At 43.2% G+C, this 23,557-nt stretch overlaps 1 protein-coding gene across 1 annotated transcript in view; it reads left to right on the forward strand.

The window, feature by feature from the left end:
• Nucleotides 1–23,557, forward strand: part of grin3a (glutamate receptor, ionotropic, N-methyl-D-aspartate 3A) — a 166,440-nt gene that overhangs the window by 82,491 nt on the left and 60,392 nt on the right. The window contains exon 3 of the mRNA XM_055632410.1: nucleotides 3,039–4,086. Within this exon, the coding sequence (XP_055488385.1) occupies nucleotides 3,039–4,086 (1,048 nt within the window). The remainder of the gene's footprint in view (nucleotides 1–3,038; nucleotides 4,087–23,557) is intronic.

The following is a 23,557-nucleotide window of genomic DNA, read 5'->3' on the forward strand; positions in this document are numbered from 1 at the left end:
TGTTGTGGCTATGTAACAACATGTACTACTCTTCAAAATTACATGATGGTTTGAAGCACTTTGCATGGTAAGGCATTATGTAATGATAGTTTTGTTACATGCTATGAAGAGTCTTCATTTTGAATTCTTAAGAGGTGGATAACATTTTCATAATGAACATTTTCTGATGATCTCAAAGATATTCATTTTTTTACGAGCTGTTGGATTATTTTTAACTTGCTTTGTGTAAACAAATTATTATGCTAACAGTTATATAGGAAAAATATGCTGATTATCATTGTTCCACTAATGCATTTCAGAAACTATCTGAAAAATTACAGGCATCAGAGATAATCCATAAACTCCACAGTAACCTTCTGGGCAATTCTGATTGAAAAAATGTAGGTATTGTCTGAATCTGTTGATAACATGGGCTGAATAGAATTATGTGAGGAGCAACTACTCCTTGCTGAGACAAAAGTTACATTCAGCATGACGAATTTCCTGTAGCAACACAAGGTGCAGTAATTGGGAAGCTCCATGGACAACAGAGAGAGAGAAAATATTACCTTGTGCCTCTCAAAAAATTGTTGCAGTCATTTAAAACCTGAGAAATGTTAAAATATATTAAATGCATCTGAGACCTTGGAGCAGTTTGACCGATGTAACACGCTCTTAATGGGTTTCATTGGCATACCACAATTGGGCATTCACAAAGCTCTTTGTCTCCAAAAGTAATTGTTTTTCTGCATGTTCAGAATTTAGTACTTTCGTCAAGGTTTTTTTCAAGGTTTGTACTCTGTTATTACCGTTATAACCATCTGTTATTTCAATTTCCCTTCTGCTTCTTTGTCTATTTGAAGGTCTCCCTTAGTGTGGCTTGTATATGCTCCATGTGTTTGCACATGTAATCTCAGCATTGTTTTCTAAACTTGTCACAAGGAATTGAAAAGAAGTAATGAGCAATGTAGGCAGTAGGGTTATAATTATCCAATGGTCTTGGATAATGTGTTTAAAACAGTGCCACCAATTACAATCTGACAATAAAACTGAAACTCAGTGGTGATGTTTTGGTGACCTGAAACATCACCTAACCTTTTTCTTCAGAGATGCTGCCTGATCCACTGCATCATTTAGTTTCCATTCTTGCTGTAAAAAAACATCTGCAGTTCCATCCAACACATAAAACTGAAAATGCTCTTTCATGCAATGTTACACCACAGAAAAACTCCAACATGCCTGTCATGATTCATGGAAACATTCTTTAGTAGGTCCAACATCCTTTCTGCGACCATTTTACAGGACCTGGGCGCTGCAGGCAAGGCCATCATTTATTTCCCAGTCATAAACCCCCCTGAGAAGGCAGTAGTGAGGCATCTTCTAGAACTGCTGAAGGCTTATGGTGAAGTAGTCCCAGATGATGTTAGGTAGAAACAACCACGATTAAGACCCAATGACAATGAATGATCAATGTGATATTTCAGAGTCAAGGTGGTGCATAAGTTGAAAAGGAACAAAAAGCAACAAAACACACAAAATACATTTTAACATCAACATCCACCACAGTGACTCCTCCACATTCCTCACTGTGATGGAAGGTTCAATCTCTTCCCTTCTTTGTTCTCCCGAGGTCAGGGGCCTTGAGCTTTCTGTTAACGGGACGATCTTTGCTACCATAGACACCGGTCGGGCCCTCTGCGTCGGGGTGATAAAGCTCCCGCATCGGGCGATCAGACCCCGAGTCGGGGCTGCAGTGACTTTGGAGCTTCCCGACATCAGCCTCTACCCGAGACTGCGAGCTCCTCGATGTTCAATTCTGCATGTTCAATTCTGCAGGCTCCGATCGTGTCCACGGTCCCGCGGTGCTCAGTCAGTCTTGAGCAAGGCCGCCGGCTACATGATATTAGGCTGCAAAGCGACCGGAGATACGATCCAGGAAACAATTGCATCTCTTGCAATGTAAGAGATTGAAAAAAAGTTTTCCTCCACCCTCGCCCCCAACCCCACCCCCGTCCCACCCCCCATATAAAAAAACCAAACAACATTAACATATACTTTTAAAACACACTCAAAATAACAAAAAAGACGAAAAGGCAGACTATTGGCAAGGCCGCCATCACTGACGGTGCCACCCAGTGGTTCTGCAGCCAGAAATAATTTCTCCTTGTTATATCCCCAGAACTGCCCATGATTTTGAACAGCTCTATTACATCTCTGGAGTTTTCAAGTAGTTGAAGCTTTGCTGCTGTGTGAGTGAATGTATTATGAACCTTAAACTCTCTCCCACATTCTCCTAATCTGATCAACTACATATATTTATTTGTATATTTCAGTTTTATATCAACTATATATATTTCAGTTTATCCCTACATAGTTGAATGTCATTCTCAATTCATATTGACTGGTCTGCGGTTACTTATTGGGAGGATGTATTGTCAGTTAAGGAACAGTACTTCAATTTCACTATGACATTGGATGGTGTACTTAAAACATTGCCATTAATTATAGTCAGAATGCAATATTAATGAAATGCTTTCGCTCACACTGTCATGGGGAGACAATCCTACATTCTCACTGTGCTTTCTCTTTCATGTGAAATGCACAATATTAACACATGGAACTGTGCAAAAATGAAGCAGGGAAGGGCAGGAAGAGAAATGGGAAGCCAACTGATGACTACATCTCCTAACTTCACTTCTCCAACAATCCTGTCTTTCTTTTGCCAAATAGTTACTGGGTGTAATTATTGTGTTTCTTTATGATTTAAGAAAGTGTGTTGACGGGGTAGTTGTATTTGATGGTTTTCAAAATTCTTGGACCAAAGTTTATAATAAAACCTTGATGAAAATTATTAATCTGCCACAATGCATTTCTCATTTTGCTCCTTGACGTAGTCAGTTTTCAAATGTGTATGATTCAATAACTCACATTACTCGTCCTGCAATAGTTTGTCACGGAGGTATATTCAATTTATTTTGTAATTGGATTCAGAAGATTTTGCAGTCTTATTTTCAGAAGAAGTAGAAACTAAACCAAATATTATTTCTTCCTGCCCTCAGATTTTTAGCAAACACAAGCTTCGATGGTGAAACAGGTTATATTAAAGTAACAGATCCATCTGTTATCACTTCAGACAGTCATTACTACATCTGGAACCTACAGCTTGATCCTGTTGGCAAGCCCATGTGGACCCGTCTCGGGAGATGGCACGAGGGGAAAGTTGTCATGGACCATGGGATTTGGCCCAACAAGATGCAGAAGCAAAAGAACGGCAGTGGCCATCCATCCCGGCTGCACTTGAGAGTGGTGACACTCATTGAACACCCTTTTGTGTTCACGCGGAGCGTGGATGATGATGGCCATTGTCCAGCCGGCCAACTCTGCCTCGACGCTCTAACTAACGATACTGCTGTCCTCGAGAGCCTCTTCAAGAACTTAAGGTCGGGTAATGACACCGTGCCTATAGAATACAAGAAGTGCTGCTACGGTTACTGCATTGACCTGCTGGAGAAACTGGCGGAGGATATGAACTTTGACTTTGACCTTTACATCGTCGGTGATGGGAAGTACGGCGGCTGGAAGAACGGCCGCTGGACAGGGCTGGTCGGAGATCTGCTCAGCAGTGCGGCACACTTGGCCATCACCTCCTTCAGCATCAATTCGGCCAGAAGCAAAGTGATCGACTTCACTAGCCCCTTCTTCTCCACCAGTCTGGGCATCCTGGTGAAAACAAGAGACACGGCCGCCCCCATTGGAGCTTTCATGTGGCCACTGCACTGGTCCATGTGGGTGGGGATCTTCGTGGCTCTCCACGTCACCGCATTATTCCTCACGCTCTACGAATGGAAGAGTCCTTTCGGAATGACTCCCAAAGGGAGAAATAGAAACAAGGTGTTCTCCTTCTCGTCCGCCCTCAATGTCTGCTATGCCATTTTGTTTGGCAGGACAGCAGCCATCAAAACTCCCAAGTGTTGGACAGGAAGGTTTCTCATGAACCTCTGGGCCATATTCTGCCTGTTCTGTTTATCGACATACACAGCTAACCTTGCCGCCGTAATGGTAGGGGAGAAGACCTACGAAGAGCTGTCAGGAATTCATGATCCTAAGGTACAGTAAGAGAACTATTGTTTTTTCATTGTATGTAGGAAGGAACTGCAGATGCTGGCTAAACCGAAGATAGACACAAAAAGCAGGAGGTACACGGCCTGTCAGACAGCATCTGTGGAGAAAAGGAATATGTGATGTTTCTGGTCAAGAGATATAGAGAAATATAGAGCACATGAATAAACGACATGCAAAACGTTTACAATATTCTATATCTCACTATATCACCACCTATATCTCTTGTTTGCCCTTCCCCTAACACTCAATCTGAGGAAGCGTCTTGACCCGAAATGTCATCTATTTATTTTCTCCAGAGATGCTGTCTGACCAGCTGAGTTATTACAGCTTTTTGTGCCTATCTGTTTATTTCCCATTATTGGCTGTGAGTCAGTGGGTTGCACTCCTGACTCCGTGTTAAAAGCTCGAGATTCATGTGTCATTTTTGTGACTTGTCTGTGTCTGGAATGTTGAAGGTGTTACGTGAAACCAAGCACCCTCCGAGACAAATGTAGAAAAATCTATAACACCATTTCAGGGGAGATATCTTTGATGCTCAGACCAAAATATCCTTCCAGCAATAGATGATCTGATTATTATGGTATTGTGGTTTGTGGGGGTTTGATATGCACAAATTGGATGTCAGGTTTCACACATTTCATATGCCTACAATAATACCTCATTGGCTATGTCATAAAAGATAGTATAAAAATACATATCATCCATTCCCCCTCTATTATAATCATGCATTAATAAAAGTCCTATTTGATTTTCATCACATGCCTTAATTTGAAAATTTTTCATCTTGCATTTTCACAGCCCTTCGTGATCTTGTCTCTTTCTATCTCATCCTGCTCCACAATCCTTTTCAGGTACCACACTGTCAAATCTGATCTCTCACTTAACCCTGAGATCAAGTGCTCTGCAATTGGCACTTGCACCTATAGCTTCCCACATCTTCGCCTCCCTAAACCTTTGTGTTTTTTCCTCATTTAAACTGTTCCTTAAAACCTGTACATTTGACAAATGTGGTACAGCAGTAGAGTTCCTGCCTTATAGCGCTTGCAGCGCCAGAGACCCGGGTTCGATCCCGCCATCAGGTGCTGTCTGTACAGAGTTTGTACGTTCTCCCTGTAACCACGTGCTTTTTTTTCTCTGAGATCTTCGGTTTCTTCCCACACTTCAAAGATGCACAGGTTTGTAGATTAATTGGCGTGGTTAAAGTGTAAATTGTCTCTAATGTGAGTAGGATAGTGTTAATGTGCGGGGATCACTGCTCAGGGTGGACTCGGTGGGCCGAAGGGCCGGTTTACGCATTGTATCTCTAAACTAAACGTTTGATCATCTGTCCTAATGTGATTCAGTTTCATTTTCTTTATTAATGTTGCTATATTCCAAAATATAACTAGGATTTTACTTCGGAGTCACGTGAGTGACTACGTGAAGAACCCACCCAGTGCGCAGGCGCGGCATTACGCCAGCAGCGCAACAGCGGCGGCAGCTGGAGCCAGGCTCTCCAGCTGCAGGTAAAAGACAAGACCTCAGGTAAGTGAGTCTTTTGTATTACAGAGTCGCTAGCATGGCTACCCGCAAGCGACAAAGCAAACGGACTGCCTGCCCAACTCCCCCCGAGGAAGGGTCAACATCTGGGCGGCAGCCACCGGCGGCAGAGGAGCATTTTCAGCGCTCCCGTACACCCGACCCCGAGCCGCTCCCTGTGCTGCCGACTTCAACACCTCGCACAGGGAGGAAATCCACCCGTAAAACGGACCGGCCGGTGGTCTCTGACTCGTCGGAGGAACGGGAACATTCTCCACCGGCTAAACGGGGAGACAGCCGCTTAAGCTGCATGAGGCAGCTCCTCGAACAAATGTTCGAGCAGGAGATGCAGGCAAGGCATCTCCAGGGAGGACGGGCTGAGGCCTCCTCCAAACCGTCACCTTACCCCTCTGCTCCCTCCTTATTTGAGGTCAGCAAGGGAGGCCAGGACTGGGCTGGCTTATCGCAGGGGCAGGCGGACGACTGCACAAGTATGCCAGGGGAGCAGGAGGAAGAAGAGCTGCTGGGTGTGGTCAACCGGTATGCGGCGCCCCCGAAGGCCGGGAGAATGCTGACCCCAAAAATGGCGGCCAGCATAAACCGGCTATCCAACAAGCCTCTCCAGGAAAAAGTCATCCAGGAGGCTCTCGAGACATACACGGCACCCGAGAACTGTGAGGCGCTGCGCGTTAAGACCGTCAATGGCCAGATATGGAGCCAGCTAGGCCAACATATTAGGAGCCAAGAGCTGAAAATGCAACGCATCCTGAAGCTCCATACCGCTGCCATCACCGCCTTTGCTCGGTCCGCAGAGCACACGGACCTCACTACACCTCAACAGGATGTCCTAGCTCTGATGTGTAACACCCACTTTGAGATGAACAACTTAAGGCGGGAAAACATCAGGCCTGCCCTCAACCCCAAATATGCAGGGCTTTGCAAAGCTCCTGCGCCAGAGAAGGAGGCGCTGCTATTTGGGGCTGACCTGGGAAAAAGGCTCAAAGAACTTGAAGAGGTGGCCAAACCAGTAGGCCTCATGAGGGCAGGACCAGCGCCGAGCAGGGCGAAGACACCCAGTTGGCAGCACCCCTCGGCATCCACCAGCAGATACCGGACTGGTGAAAGCCTGGCTACCGCTCCTCACTACCCCCATAGCTCTTTTTTAGAGAGGGGCCCAGAGCGGAGCCGTGGGAAGATACGCCGCCCCGTGACAGCACCAACAAAAACGCCCGCGAGCCAAACCCACCAACGAAGACGCTCCCAAAAATGAACATGGAGGTAGGTGGGTCTGGTTCCTGTCAACATACAATAACCAAGGGTGTTTTACTAACAGGAGGGCGTTTACGATTATTTAAACATGTTTGGTGTACTATCACTAACAACCAATACATACTCAACAGTATTAGTGGATACAAAATTGAATTTAAAACAGGCATAATACCGCCGGTTCAGCATATACCCCAAAGGGTATTCCTTCCCACTAAACTAGAGAAGGAGAAAGGACAGGCTGAACTAGATAGGCTCATGTCTAAAGGAGTCATTGAAAGGACCAGACATGAGCCATTGGAATTTGTATCAAATATATTTATTAAAACCAAAAAAGATGGTGGATGTCGCATCATCATTGACCTAACATCACTAAATCAATCTGTTGAGTATCAACATTTCAAAATGGAGACATTTGTCACTGCCAGACAACTGATCTCCAAGGGATACTTCATGGCAAGCATAGACATTAAAGATGCTTACTATTTAGTACCCATTCACAAGGATCATTTTAGATACCTGAAATTTATCTGGATGGGGCAACTATGGCAATATAGAGCACTGCCCAATGGGTTAACAACAGCTCCCAGATTATTTACCAAAATTCTTAAAGTAGCCATGAAAATATTGAGAGAACAAAAATACCTAGTCATGGCTTATCTGGACGATATTCTCATAATGGGGAGAACCAAGGAACTAGCTGTCGCAGCAGTTTCAGCTACTAAACAACTCCTTGAAACGTTGGGATTTGTTCTACATCCAGATAAATCGAAATTGAAGCCGTCAACTAATATGGACTATCTAGGCTTCACCATCGATTCTACCCACATGACTGTTACTCTGCCAAGGGATAAAAAGGTTGCATTAGCGCAAGCATGCAACAATTTAATCGCAAATACACAACCAAGGATCCGGCATGTTGCCAGAGTCATTGGGAGTATTGTAGCAGCATTTCCAGCTGCACAATATGGACCCTTGCATTACCAAAATTTACAAAGAGCAAGGACACATGCATTACACCAAAATAGGGGGCATTATGACCGAACAATGTATTTACCCACTGAGGCCATATCAGAACTTCAGTGGTGGTCAGAAAATATTTGGCACAGTTACAGTCCCATTGCCATCACTAATCCTAACATAGTCATCACGACTGATGCCAGTGCTTTAGGCTGGGGAGCTACTAACTCTATATCCAGCACAGGTGGCAGATGGACTAATCTCGAGACATCGCTACTACACTCACTAGGCATAAATTATTTGGAAATGCTGGCCGCCTTTTATGGGCTAAAAGCATATTCATCCAATATGCAGCACGTGCATGTTAGGTTAATGATTGACAACACAACGGTGGTGGCCTACATCAAGCACATGGGTGGCATAAAATCAGTATCATGCGACAAATTGGCTAATATAATCTGGCAATGGTGTGTCGAGAGACATATTTGGCTATCAGCTGCCTATCTACCAGGTAAGCTAAACACAGTGGCAGACACCAGGTCACGAAAATTCAATGATAACATCGAATGGATGTTACATCCAAAAATATTTGCAAAAATTACTAAGCAATATGGAACACCAGATATAGATTTGTTCGCGTCTAGATTGAATCACCAGTTACCCATGTATGTGGCTTGGGAACCAGACCCAGAGGCAGCAGCGGTAGATGCCTTCACGCTGGATTGGGGAAATTTCTTCTTCTATGCTTTCCCTCCCTTCTGCCTCATCAGCCGGGTACTCCAGAAAATACGGTCAGACTCTGCTTCAGGTATTTTGGTCGTACCCGACTGGCCTACCCAACCATGGTTCCCAGTCTTTCACGACATGGTGGTAGAGTCACCTATGGTCTTTAACAGTCATCCACAGCTATTGACTCACCCAGTATCCGGCATAAGTCATCCATGCCATAAAAAAATTAAAACTCCTGGTTTGTAGGTTTTAACCAGGCCTTACCAGGAACTGGGTTTATCAGAAAGAACAATCACCACCATGTCGGCATCCCTGCGAGACTCTACCAAGAAGCAGTACCTGACATACATCAAGAAATGGGAGCAGTACTGCTTGGATGCAGGGACGTCGTATAAGAAAGCCACAATCACGGACGTGTTGGAGTTCCTGGCCCATTTACACCATGACCAGAAGATGAGCTACAGTGCCGTCAACGCAGCACGAAGTGCCCTGTCCGCTTATCTTATGCCAACAGGACACCATAGCATCGGGTCCCACCCGCTAGTCATAAAACTCCTCAAGGGGATTTACAATATCAAACCCCCTACACCCAGGTATACCCATGTATGGGATATAAGTGTCGTGCTATCACACCTCAGAGGATGGCCACCGGTGGGATCCCTCAGTCTAGAGCAATCCACGCTCAAGACCCTCATGCTAATGGCGCTCGTCTCTGCACAAAGGGTCCAGTCACTACATCAACTACGACTGGACAACATGGTAACTACCCCAGACTGCATCACATTTACTATGCCGGGGTTAGTTAAACAAACCAGGCCAGGTATGTCCAACTCGCCATTAATCTTCCGGGCCTACCCTCCAGAACCTAGGCTCTGTGTAGTGACCCATTTATACAACTATGTAGACACAACCCATACACTTAGAGGGAGTGAAAAAGCCTTATGGGTCAGCCACAAGAAGCCTTTTGGACGGGTAACCAGCCAAACTATATCCAGGTGGTTAAAACAGGTCCTGAAAGCTGCAGGGATTAACACTGATGTTTTTAAATCCCATTCTATCAGGGCAGCATCCACATCAGCTGCGGAACGGATGGATGTTCCCATCGACCACATCCTAAGCACAGCAGGATGGTCAAGGGAATCAACGTTCCGGATATTTTATCATAAACCGCTGATGCAGAAAGACTTGTTTGCAGAGAAAATTTTAGAAACTGCAAACTTATAATTTTAAGCCCAAGGGAGCTATTTTTGTTATTGTTTAATAAACATTTTTGTTTTCAAAAAACAAACAGATTCGTTGGTCTTTAGATACCACTTCCTCCCTCGATAACTTCGGCAGCGAGTGATATAGCTGTTACACGGTTTGAAATCACAGATCTTTGAAGTCTTCACGTAGTCACTCACGTGACTCCGAAGTAAAATAGAGAGATTAAATGAGTACTTACCAGTACGAAGTTTGATCTGTATTTTATGAGGAGTTACGATGAGGGATTACGTGCCCTCCGCTCCCACCCTCAGTATATGGATCAAACTCGAGCTGATGTCTCTTTAATCTTTACTATCTTTACTTCATATATTGTGTCTACCTGTGATTCCACACCGCTGCTTGGAAGTATGCCGCGCCTGCGCACTGGGTGGGTTCTTCACGTAATCCCTCATCGTAACTCCTCATAAAATACAGATCAAACTTCGTACTGGTAAGTACTCATTTAATCTCTCTATTAATTGCTGTTGAAGTTGTTGAACTTAAGATGTCTGCGGTCTAAATGTGTTCCCAAGCTCTGCGTTATTTGAATAAGATGGGAACTTTTATTAAAATGCCAGTCAAGATTCATCCATTCATTCGTTTAGCTTGGGCAACCTTATAGCTTCACTATGTTACAAATTTAGAGACAAGAAGGGTCACCACATGACATGATTTCATCACACAAAATGAATCAGAAATTGCCGCTCACATAAAATAAGTACCACATGCAGATCTCCTGTGTGATATACACAAAATGCTGGAGTAACTCAGTGGGGCCGGCAGCATCTCTGGAGAGAAGGAATGGGTGATGTTTCGGATTGCGACTCTTCTTCAGACCTGTATCTTTCTCCTGTGTGAAATGGCTCAACACATGGAAATGATGTGCTCCATTAAAAATAATTCTTCTTTAGCATTTAATTTTCATTTACAAATAGTGGAAACATTTGTAATTTTAAAATATTGTGGAGATGCATTCCCTGCATGCAATACCGACATTTCCGGACTATCACTAATTACCCCTGTATTGAGTAGGCTACTTCACTATGTGGTTAAGAGTCAAGCCTTTTGCCCTGTATCTGGAATCATACATGAGGCGACTCAAATGTGGATCTCAAGGATACAATTCAACCAGGTGGGACTTCTACAATATTTCATGGCCAATGTAACTGATATGAGCTGACTTACACAGTCACTGTAGCGGGATTTCATGTCATGCTTCCATATTTATAGCCCATGACTCGATTATTACTGATGATAGAACCTCTGTGTAGCCATACACTTAAGTCCACTTTATGAACATCACACCATCGAATTCTACTCCCAGCTCTCTGTATTTTTTACTTTATTTCAGTGTTAGCAGTGAAATATTTACTGGAAATGTGCATGGGGGTTGTGAGGGGTGTGGGTGGGTAGGTTATCTGAAGCCCAAGGAAATGAAAGTCCGGTTTAATTTAACAGTTAAAGTGACAGAGCACCCAATGTTATTCAAAGTAAACAAAGTCCTGGAATTCAAAGGAATTGATATTGTGAGAGACCCACACAACATGATATTGAAGTATAAAAGGCAGTACATCTGATAGAGAAAGGTCTAAAAACAGATAAGCAAAGGCACGCTGTCCATTTGTCCCACACAAAGCACAGGATGGTCTTGTTCAGCAAAGTTGTGCAGAAGCTGTTGGGAAGAAATGACACTGTACTATTGGGACAAGGAGCTAGATGCAGAATGAGACAATTAATGAGGACATTATTTCATCAAAACAAAACTCATTGCAATTATGGAAGTATGTGCACTGGTAGATAGACAAATTCAGTCAACGATGTTGAACACCATATTTGACAGTCAAAATAGTTTATAAATTAACATATTGATAATAAAATGCATTCAAGCAGTTTTGAAAAAAGCTAGTCTCTTGCCTAGGAATCATGTGAAAGTCCATGGCTTTGAGACTGAAACATGCTGGTGAGATCAGTGCAAACATGTGGTCGTCGCATCACTCACTACAGCCTTGTCAGTTGTGTTTTGTCAAGTGCTTCATTTGGCAAAAGAAAGATCCGAAAGACAGTCTGCTGAACAAAGGCTGAGAAAGCAACACATGCAGATTCAAAGATCACACAGGCAATGTTGATCTGCGATTGTGCACTACCACGGCAGCAAGCAGTAACTGAAGCAAACAGCTTTTCGAGAAGTGTTGATTAATAACTATTTCATTGAAAGATGAATTAATACTTCCACTATTTAGCACCAGCAAACTGAAACCTACACCAGGGTAAATGGAGAGAATAATACAACAAAACAGAAAGCAAGCAGACCAACCTATGGAAATTACCCAATTTGAATGTGAAGGACTTAACGCTAAATTGGCTTGTTTTGAGCACTAAAGATCAGGAGTCAGGCGTCTATAGTCATTGATGTTTAATTGTTCTATATACCAACTATAGAACAATGACATTTTTACTTGTAGCAGCACAGCAGGCCTGTATAACCAATACACCTAGAATCCAAGATAATAATGTAAACAAAGTTCAATACATTAATAACCCCATTAACCCCTAATGCAAAAAATGTATTTCTGAAGTAATATAGACACCGTCTATGGCTTTGCCCTCATCAACCTTTTAGTTCCTCAAAAATCTCATTCAGATTATTGAGACCCAATCTCCCACGTGCAAAACTGTGCTGGCTATACCTAATCACTCCCTGCCTATCCAAATGTAAATATATCTTATCCCTCAGTATATTCTTCAGTTACTTCAAACCGCAAACGTTAGGCTCACTGGTCTATAGTTCCCAAGCTTTTCCTTGCAACCCTTCTTAAATAAAGGCACAACATTGATCACCCTACATTCTTCTTGCACCTTCAACTTATCCACTTTCAATCATCTTAAAATCTTCAGCACATCTTTGACTGTATATATTGACTCTCCTACTTGGCAGATGGGACTCGTCAGCCTGGGAAGGCAGTCCATCTAGGAGAGGGAAAACTTTGATTTAAAACCTCCACTGCCTTGTGGCCAAATCCAGTCATGGAAAAGGCTCCAGGAGTAAACCTCAAGAAAATCTGGAGTCGGAGCCCCTAAGGCAGTTCATCGTTGTCTACAACCTCTCTCTCTGGCAGATCCTGCGATGGCGCTGGTGCCAAACTGTAACGGCCCTGCTGTTCCTTTGGATCGATCATTGAAGTAGAGAGGGACGACGTGCTGCATGGCAACAGCCTGCCCTCCATATGACATTGCCCAGGCTGGCATCCGACAAACTAGAATGCTTCACCCATGGTTAGTCATGACCGAGAGGGGCCTTCTATTACTACTACTTAATATATTGACTCTGCTCAAGACACTTCCATTAACTGTCCTAACTTCCCCAGTCTTCACATCTTTCTCCACAGTAAACACATAGGAGAAATACTATTATAGACCTTGCACATCTCCTTTGGCTCCACACAGAGATGTCTGCCTCGATTTTGAAATGTCCCCCCCCCCCCCCCCCCCCCCACCCCCACACCCCCTCTCTAGTCTCTCCTCTAGTCGCCCTTTCATTTTATGTATTTATGTACATCAAATCTCTTTGGATTTCCCTTAATATTATCTGCCACATCTATCTCCTGCTCACTTTTTGCCCTTCTGATTTCCTTTTATATCACTAACCACGTTACAATATTTGTCTGTCGAGTTAGCAGGCTCAAAGTTATTCACAAAATTGGATCATTCACTCAATTTAATATTGACAAAGATACCTGGCCATCAACATGCACAAAAGGCACTACTCAGACACAAGGCTGGTCTCTCGAGTCAAGGCTACATTGTGTACAATTTTGCAAGGAGTACATCATTTGTTCTCAACCCAAGGTGATTTATTGGTTGCCATGGTCTCAAGAAGGAAAAAAAGTTTGACTTCAAAGAAACTCTTCAGAATTACTTGACTGCAAATGTGAAATTGAAGCAAATCAAATGCATTTTATTTTACAAAGAGAAGTAAACCTTGGTTTGAAGGTTGTTTCCAATGGCCTGCAGTTAGTGGGAAATGGTAGAGCATATCAACAATGCATCAGAGCACAAAATCCTGTCACGCCTTGGATTGTTCCTCAGGATGGTATTACATTCTTTTTGTGTGAACATTTGATGGTGTTGACACCACTTCATCACTTTTTTGAAATAGGATGCGTAATAGGCATGGAGCAGGAACAGAAAAGTGGATGTGACGAGTGTAAGAAAAGACTAACACGCGAAGCTCTCCCTGTTCATTGCAATATTATGTACGTTGAAATTGGTAGGTGATGCATCAAGCTATGGTGTTGTTCCCATGCAAAGCCATGTGATCTATCATGGGCACAAGACACCGATTGCCTTCACTTCCAACACTCTCAAGCAGCACTTAAAATAATGTTTTAAATCAATAAATTCCATTATGTTTTGGTGGACATGTACTGTACCAATCTATTTCATAAAATTTGTGAACAGACTGCATATATATCTTATCTCCTCTATTCTACAGTGGACGGTGGACAGTCCTTTTGCATGAGTAAAAAATCAGAGTACACTATTTGTGATTATAGATCCTAAATCAGCAATACTTAACCAGGTGCATTTTGTATTAAAAGTGGACAATCCTTCCGATGTTATACAATTATACCATCAGTTGGAAGAATTCCAAACCAAGTGTCCTTGCTGGAGCACTGTTGCAGTTACAGGAAGGTTGTAAGTGAGAATAGGATTGACACGTAAATCCACTCACAGAATTTTCCAGTGACTACTTCTGAAATCCTTAAAGACCCATTGTTAAAAAGGCTCTGAATAGATGGTGAAAAGATGGACTGAATTTGACCAGTGTACTGACAAGGAACTGAAACCACTTAAGGATACGTGTGTCAAGTGACACAAAAGAGCAGTAATGCCTGCTGCTTTGAGAAAAAAAGTATTTTGTTAAGCTTTGCACCAAACAAACAGGAATAGTTGGAATAAAATTAATTGTAAGGTTCTTGGTTCTAGGTTCTTGGGTCCTCCAAAATATTCCAACTGGAATTTAAACTGGAGGTGGTGAAGGGAGGGATTAAGCCAGAAAGGGTATAAAGAACACACACTATAGAATTTAACATAAAACATCCCCACACAGCAGAATCAAAGTTTCCCACTGTGTGGGAAGGCACCAAAGTCAGTCTCTTCCTCCACTGTTCCTCGTGGTCAGGGCCTCACCAAGCCCTCCGCAGTTGCAGCTACGGGCGGCCCGATGTCCAGGACCGCTCGCCGGGGTGATACAAGTCCGACATCGGGGCTGCGGGATGTCCTCAGCGGCGTGGACACCAGAGTCGGCCCCCTCCTACCGCAGTCGCCGGCTTCCAAAGTCCACAGGCCGCGCCGGGTAGAAACTGCTGCTGTAGGCCCTCTGCAAGGCGCCCCAGGACTCCACGATGTTGTTCAGCGCCTCCCGCATTGGAAGCTCTCCGCACCAGAGCTCCACGATGTTGGAGCAGCGGCCCAATGCTCCGGAGCTCCAAACGGCGACCCAGGTAGGCATCGCCTGCTCCGCAGTGACTCCAGCGCTGCGCCGCCGCTGTAGCAGCCCTGGTCCGGTTCCCGCTTCCCGACAGGAAAGGCCACTCCGATCCAGCTGGTAGGCCGCGAGGTGGGGGGCGAGGACGCGACTCGGAGAAATAGTCGCGTCCCTGCCAGGAAGAGACTGGGAAACGGTTTCCCCCTTACCCTGCCCCCCTCCCCATAGAAAAGTTAAAGTTTCCCCCAACACAACACTTACTAAAAATAAAAAAAAATAAAAGGCGCTTTGTTTATCTACCTATATTTGGCCAGTAGCCTGGAATAATTGGAAAGCAAATCCAATATGTAACAAAGCTGTAAGAACAAGTCATTAAAACAACTTTGCAGTCATGCTCATTGCCTACGAGTCCTTCAATGAGACCATGACTATTTGATCTTTAGTCACTCAAAGCGGATTGAAGTGAAATGAGACTGCTATATACTGTGGAATAGAGGAGATAAAATATATATGCGGTCTGTTCACAAATTTTGTGAAATAGATTGGCACAGTACATGTTCTCACCATTTCATATAGTCTGGCTTCAAATGGAGAAGTTGAACAATCAGTCAATGTAGTTAAAAGTGCTCATGACACAAATGCTTCAGGGATGTTGAAAATCCAGCATGAAGCATTGCTTGGCTGATTTCTTGCAGCAGTGGAGCCACTTCTCACAGGACCACAGTGTGTCTAACTGTAGAGTTGATAAAGTGTAATTGAGCCTAATTCAAACATATTTGGTGTGTGGAGTTGTGTAGGAGCAGCTGAGTTAAAAATATTGTTAAAACATTCATCAAAAATATGGCAATTTCAAGCAAAACAAATTAATTCATATTCTTGGCCCAACCAACAAGTTGATCCTACTTCACTAGAGGGAGGAAGGAGTCAGAATTGACATTTGCACAATTAAGGGATATTAGATTGAAATTGGTGACATCATCAATGATCACCTTGGTTACATGATCTTTGTGAGAGATAAATTGTCTAAAGGTTGAAATACTTGATCCAGAATTTGTATCTGATTTGGACCCAGTGCAAGTGAAGGACCGAGTCCACACAAATTTGGCAAAAAATAAATTTATAATGAATTCAAATCCAGAACCAAGCAGTCCAAAAGTTAATTCAACATCAAAATCTGTAAAGAGATTAATTAGCTGGATTCCAAGCGCTTATTAGTAAACTAGATTCAGCAATCCGATGGGACTATTCCCTCCATGACTCTTTTTCCATCTTCATTAACATCCACTCACCTTCTTATGGCACCTACCCATGTAATCATAGGAGCTGCAGCAGCTGTTCTTTTAATTCATCTCTTTCCACCTTCCGGGAACAAAATACTCCTTCCAGGCAAAGCAGCAATTTCCTTATACCTCTTCCAAAGTGTTGTATTACATTCAGTGCTTACCATATGTACTCCTCTGTATTGGAGAAGACCAATGGTGATGTTTCACTGGCCTCATTCTCTAAAGGTGACTATTAGGTTCCAGTTGCCTGTTATATTAATACTCTATCCTGCTCCTATTGCTATCTCTACCTTTGGTCTCCAAACCTGCTCGTGGAATAACATCCCGTTTTCCATTTTAGCACTTAGTATCCCTCTGGATTGCTGAATCTCTTGCCTCTATGGGCTATCAATTAATGTGGCAAATTACTCTTTGATATTCCATTAAATACTCTTCACTCTTGATGTTTTTTTTAAATTATGCTTTTGCACTAACATCTTGTTTTTTTGCACATTCATTTTTTATTTTAGAATTTGATGTGTAATTTGTGTATAATGTGTTTTTATATGTCTGAGTCTATCTGACATAGTTATCCAGAGCAAATTTCTATCTTCGCTGAATCTAAGGACATAGAGAATTTTAATTGGTGACAGTTTATTTAAAATGTTTAGCCAAGTAAAAAAAACAATTAAAAATTGCACCAAAAATTCTGAGGGATAAATCACAGACAATGTATAATTGCTGTATACAGCAATTTATCAGGCCATCCATTTATAACACTCTCAGCCAGTGACTTGTAGGCATCTATACAGAAAGAACAGATTTGTAAAGTGTAGTTGTACAATACTTGTTTTTTTTTCCAGAAAATAAAATCTACCTAAATTTGAGAATAAACAGAATATATGACAGAAAATACAGCAAATCCTCCTCCCCATAAAACGGAGGGCAATTCCAGCAGAAAATGTAGTCAGCGAAGGATGGCAGCTTACTAGTCAGTCAGGAACGTTAATCCTACTTACTGCAGCACAGTTAGGAAGGGTAATTGATTAACAAGGAAATTATGAAATCATCCACATACCTTTAAAAGGAAGGTGTTGAAACCATATGCCATATTATTCTGTTCAGTTATGGGATGTGAATGCGAACGGTACTTATCACCCAACCTGGTCTACCTTGTAGTGTGTCTCCTTCTTGAACCATTGTAGTGAAGGTAGTCACATGGTGTTGTTTGTTAGGGGCGTTGCCCCAGCAATGAAGGACCAGTGATATAATTCCTAATCACACGGGAAGAAGGTATAGGAGCCTGAAAACGATAATGTCCAGGTTCAGGAACAGCTTCTTCCCTACACTATTCGCCTATTAAACACTACACTCTCAAATAAGCTCTGAACAACTTAGACTATTCTTATTATTGCACTTATTGTTCCTCTGTCGTTTATTATATTTTTTACAGTGTACTATGTTTACTTATTCTGTTGTGCTGCTGCAAGTAAGTATTCATTGTTCTATCTGGGACACATGGTACTCTTGATTCTTGACTCTTGCTAATCGAAGATAATTGGCCGTAGTGATGTTTCACGGGCCGTACTGTTTTTCTTTTCCCTTCTGTGATTCAGAGATGGAGATTTTGAAAATGAAACACTTGACAACCTTTTAGAATATGTGGATAAATGCCCAGCTCAGCTATAAAACACAGGACCAATCCCATCTGTCAATCTCTTCCCACTCACAAGTAAAAGGCAGGACGGATATTGGATGCAGAGCTATCAAGCAGCACTTAATCTACAATAACTTGTTCATTGGTATTTCAGTTTAGCCAAAACCAGACCCTAAACTAAATCTAAAACTAAATAAAACTAAACTAATCTAAAAAAAGCCACATCCAACACAGAACTGAATTCCAGTGATGAGCAGAGAATGACATTTCAAACATTGAGGTGGTTTTTTGACGGTGTAGAATCAAAGTGCTTGGTTCAAATTAAGTCAGTGAGTATCAGGGGGGCAACATCCCAGAGGCTGGCCTCATACCTTGCACAAGACAGTTGTGGTTGTTGGAAGTCTGTCATCCCATACCAGAACATCACTGCAGGACTTCTTCAGGGCAGAGTCCTAGACCCTGTACACTGTGCTATTGCCTGCTAAATTGAGGATAATCATGTTATGCCTGTCGTTCAAACAACTTCAACTGATTTTACTTCGGAGTCACGTGAGTGACTACGTGAAGAAGGGCTGTCCGTCTGCGTGTGCGTCATTACGTCTGAACGCAACGCGCGACGGACTGGAGAGGCACTGCGTCCTCCCAGGCCGTTAGGATGGGCAGGTAAGGAAAGTTGAATCACTTACCTGCGTTCTTTCGGGCTTGAAACTTTTTGTAGTTTCAGGGCCCAGATGTCGAGGATACGGTCGGCGGGGAAGTCGGCTACCGAAGACTGCAGCATTTTCCAGTAGCGGGCGACGGTGTTTCCCGACACAGCACCGGGAACTGAACCGGCAGGAGACTTGTTGCAGGAGGAGAGTTCCGTTGGTGGTCCTGCAGTACGGGGAAATCCACCCGCAAGTCAAACAACCCGTTGACTCAGAAGAGTCCGGGGAGGGAAAGGGATACCCTCCCTCAACGGAGAGCGTCTGAGGACGACTCTCCCACATAGGAGCAACTTTTTGGAGAAGTTGCTCCAACAATGACCTGCTCTAAGGAGAGAGCTGTGTCAGCCCGGGGCCTACAGCAGCAGGCAGTACCGGGAGCCTCGCATAATGGGGCAACCCAATGTCTTCCCCATTGGAGGGGGAAGTACATATGGAAGAAACCACTCTGAATCAGAGTACAAAAGCAGGGGGGGGGGACCTTCCCAGGGACAAGCAGAAGAAAGGAAGTAAGTAAGTAACTTTTACTTATATAGCACTGTTTAAGTTAACTTGCACCAAAGAGCTTTACATAAAATAAATAATAAGCACAAAAGAAAAGAAATACTTCTGCAATCATCCAGGTTCCACTGGGTGCTTCCCTGGATAGAGATCTAGAAAATGTCTCCTGCTCTGAGGAGAGGAGCATTCACGGTCAGTTTCAGTCTGACCCAAAGCAAGAATCTCATTTAGGCCCGCTGGAGGGGCCATGTCAGTGCAGGTATCCTCAGGGGCCTGTGGCAGCACCTGTTTTCAGGGCTACCTACAAATCTCACTCTCAATGGAGAGGAGTGTGAGTGAGATTACAATACTATACAATACCATTCATTTGTCATTTGAACCTCACATAACGTTCGAACAAAATTTGGTTTCGAGATCAGTAGGTAACTGATCTCGAATTAAAGTATGAACATACTGAAGCAGTTGGCAGAATATCCGCACAAATGCCGGCAAGGGAACAGCGCTATCAGGGTGACTTTGGAGAAACCAGCCGCCGAATCCTCTCTTCAGGTAAGACCAGAAGAAGAAAGCAAAAACTGTCGGACCAATCAAGGTATCAACGACAAGCAAACTTCATCAGTAGGCGACAACACACCCCACACCTCCATAGGGGGTAAGCAGTTCACTGAAGCCGGTGGTAGCTTGAAAGCTGGGCACGGAAATATGATCAGTCGTCTTTCAAGGCAGACTCAGAATTATGGCCAGAATTGTCCGACAAGGCAGGCTCAGTATGATAAGGTTTTCAGACCAAGACCCAAGCAGAGGTCAGGAGAAACATGGAATACACACTTCCTACCAGTCCAACTCCCAATCAAGGAGAGAAAAGGAAACCGCATCAGGGGCCTTTGGGCTTACCACAAGACCACCAGTAACCATGGAGGTAGGTGGGTCTGGGTTTACTGAAACAAGGGATTGTGGACCAGTTACATGTTGGTAATTTTACTCTTGTGTTCAAAATGACAATAACATGAATTTCAGATCTGGTTTTAAAAAACAGATAACAACATGTGATTATTTTTTACTGCAAAACATACATAGGTTCCAAGCAGACTTGGAACTCGGACCGGAATTGTCTTCAAGGCAGGCCCAGTATTTTGGGCAGGATTGCCTTCCAGGACAGGTGACAGATGGAGGATGTCACTTCATCCAGGTTCAACTCATTTGTGCAGTACAGACTTTTAGAAACAGCAATTTTTGTTATGGTCTAACAACTGTTTTATAGGAGCTTCCTATAAAATAGTCACATGGCATGCATCGACCTCAAAGATGCATACTATTCGGTGTCTATTCATTAAGAACATGAGATATTTGAAGTTTAACTGGATGGCATGGCTGCCAAATGGGTTGATATCAGCTCCTAGACTATTGACTAAACTACGGAAACCAATTCTGGGACTACAAAGGTCTCAAAACCGCATAGTAATGGCATATTTGGAGGACATTTTCATTTGAGTCACCAAGAATTGGCAGAAGCATCAGTCAAAGCAAACCAAAACCCTGTTTGAAAGAATTGGTTACCTCATCCATCCAGTTAAATCAAAATTGACACCTACAAGGGTAATTGATTACCTAGAATTTACTATCAAAAACAGTAAATATGTTGGTGACTTTGCCTAGGGGCAAACGACAATATTAATTAAGCCTGCAATGACCTGATAGTCAAATTCTAGCCATCTATCAGGCAAACAGCGAGTGTAATTGGCAAATAGTAGCTGCATTCCCAGCAGTACGGGCCTTTGCATTACCAGAACTTACAGCAAGCAAAGGAACGAACACTCAGATTACATGCAGGCCGAATTGGCAAACTATGGATTGCCAGCAGAGGCCATTGTTGAATAACTATGGTGGATAACGAATGGGAGACAGCTCAGGGAAATTTTGCTCGAAAGCCATCGAGGGTTCTTCAGACCTATGCAAGCGGCTAAGGATGGGGAGACACCAACACAGTCTAAAGCTGTGGGGGCAGATGGAATGAGCAGGAGTCTGTAATTCCCCAACACATGGAATCAATTACCCAGAATTGTTGGGGGCACAATATGGACTTGAGGTTCTCTGTAGCGATATGCAACCGGTGCTTGTTCAAATTCAGATTGATAACTCCACTGCGTTGGCATATATCCATTAACAAGGGTGGTGTAAAATCTGTATCTTACGACAGATTGTCGAACCTCATTTGGCACTGGTGTATCGAGAGGAATATTTGGGAAATCTACGAGGTAGCTATAACACGGTGACAGATGCTAGATCACGAATGTTTAATAACAACACAGAATGGATGTTGAATCAGACAGTATTTAACAAAATAACTACACGATTTGGCATACCAGATTGTATTGTATTGTATTGTATTTTAATGACCACACAGCCAGGCTGGTGGAATTTGGGTTGTCAGCAGCGATACAATAATAAAGAACACACAAGATGTTGATCTGTTTGCATCTAGACTAACCATTAGTTACTCAGATGTGTCCTGCGAGCTGGATTCAGGAGCAAGGCAGTGGATGCTTTCTCCCTCAATTGGGGAGGAATGTTTATGTATGCTTTCCGCCAATTTGTCTCACAAACCGATGCTTGACAAAAATCAAGCAAGACTAAGCCACAGGCATATTGGTAGTGCCAGAATGGCCTACTCAAGCCTGGTCCCCAAAAATGTTGGGAATTATAGTCCAGCCAATAATGGCTGTACCCAAGAGCAGGGACCTCCTAGTGAACCCAGTTACAAGGAGCAATCATCCACTACATGAACGTATAACTTGTTGGTCTGCAGATTCTGAGGAGGCCATTTCAAGGCATAGGACTGTCCGAACAAATACAACACAGTTCGGATAACGGGTGTCTTGGAGTTCCTATCAACTGTACTATAACTATAAACTAAGTTATAGTGCATCTATAGTGCCAGAGGCGCACTCTCCTCAAATCTGATGCCGGATGCAGGGCACAGTTCGATAGGAACGCACCCTCTTTACAACAAAATTCATGAAGGGAATTAACAATTTAAGAACTCCAAGTCCAAGGTAAACTGACACATGGGATGTGAGCGTGGTACAAACCCTACTTTGACAGTGGGGACCGCCTATAACTAACCCTGAAGGTGGTATGCTGACAAAGAGTCCAGACACTGCAAAAGCTACGGTTGGACTACATGACCACCAATATGAACAACATAACATTCCTAATCAGGAACCTGATAAACAGAGCAGGCCAGGAATGCCAGGGATGGAGATCCAGTTCTTGGCATATCCAGAGGACCAACGGTTGTGTGGGTGGTAACATACTAACACCCCTATCTGAGAGTTATGGAGAACCTCAGAGGCACAGAACAATCGGTCCTCATCAGCCATAAAAAAATGTAAAAAAACACACCAAAAGGTGTCAACTCAAACCATCTCCAGATGGTCAAAAGAGGTAACAGGCGGTAGCAGGAGAAAACATTTATATGGTTAAATCTCACTCCACCAGGGCTGCATCTACGTCGGCAGCAAGAGCTATGGACGTGCCCCTTGATGACATCCTAGTGGCTGCAGGATGGACGAATGAAATAACGGTCCACCGGTTTTATAACAAACCCATAACCGGACTGGGGGTGTTTGCACGTACCATTTTAAGTTCTGTCCCTTAGTTTCCCCCCCAAGGTTGGGAGGGGTAACTTTTTTAAAAACTTTTCTTTCATATAAAGCATCAGTTTCTTTACTTAACTACGTAATGTCTGAATGCTTTAATGATTACACGCATCCATGGTCAATCCATTCAGTGTGTGACGCCTGGATTCGTAACCGGCGTAAAATCACAGAGCTTTGAAATCTTCATGTAGTCACTCATGTGACTCCGAAGTAAAATAATAAGATTAAACGAGAACTTACCAGTTTGAAGTTTGATCTTGATTTTATGAGGAGTTACGATGAGCGATTACGTGCCCATCGCTCCCACCCTCATACTATCAAGGTCATATGGAAGTTCTAGTTTCTTCACAATCTTACTATTCTCAGGTCTTTTTATCTGTGATTTAACACCATTGCTTTGAAGATTGACTCGCACGCAGACGGACGGCCCTTCTTCACGTAATCGCTCATCGTAACTCCTCATAAAA

Source organism: Leucoraja erinacea, chromosome 3, assembly GCF_028641065.1.
Source record: "Leucoraja erinacea ecotype New England chromosome 3, Leri_hhj_1, whole genome shotgun sequence".
NCBI classification, from domain to species: domain Eukaryota; kingdom Metazoa; phylum Chordata; class Chondrichthyes; order Rajiformes; family Rajidae; genus Leucoraja; species Leucoraja erinaceus.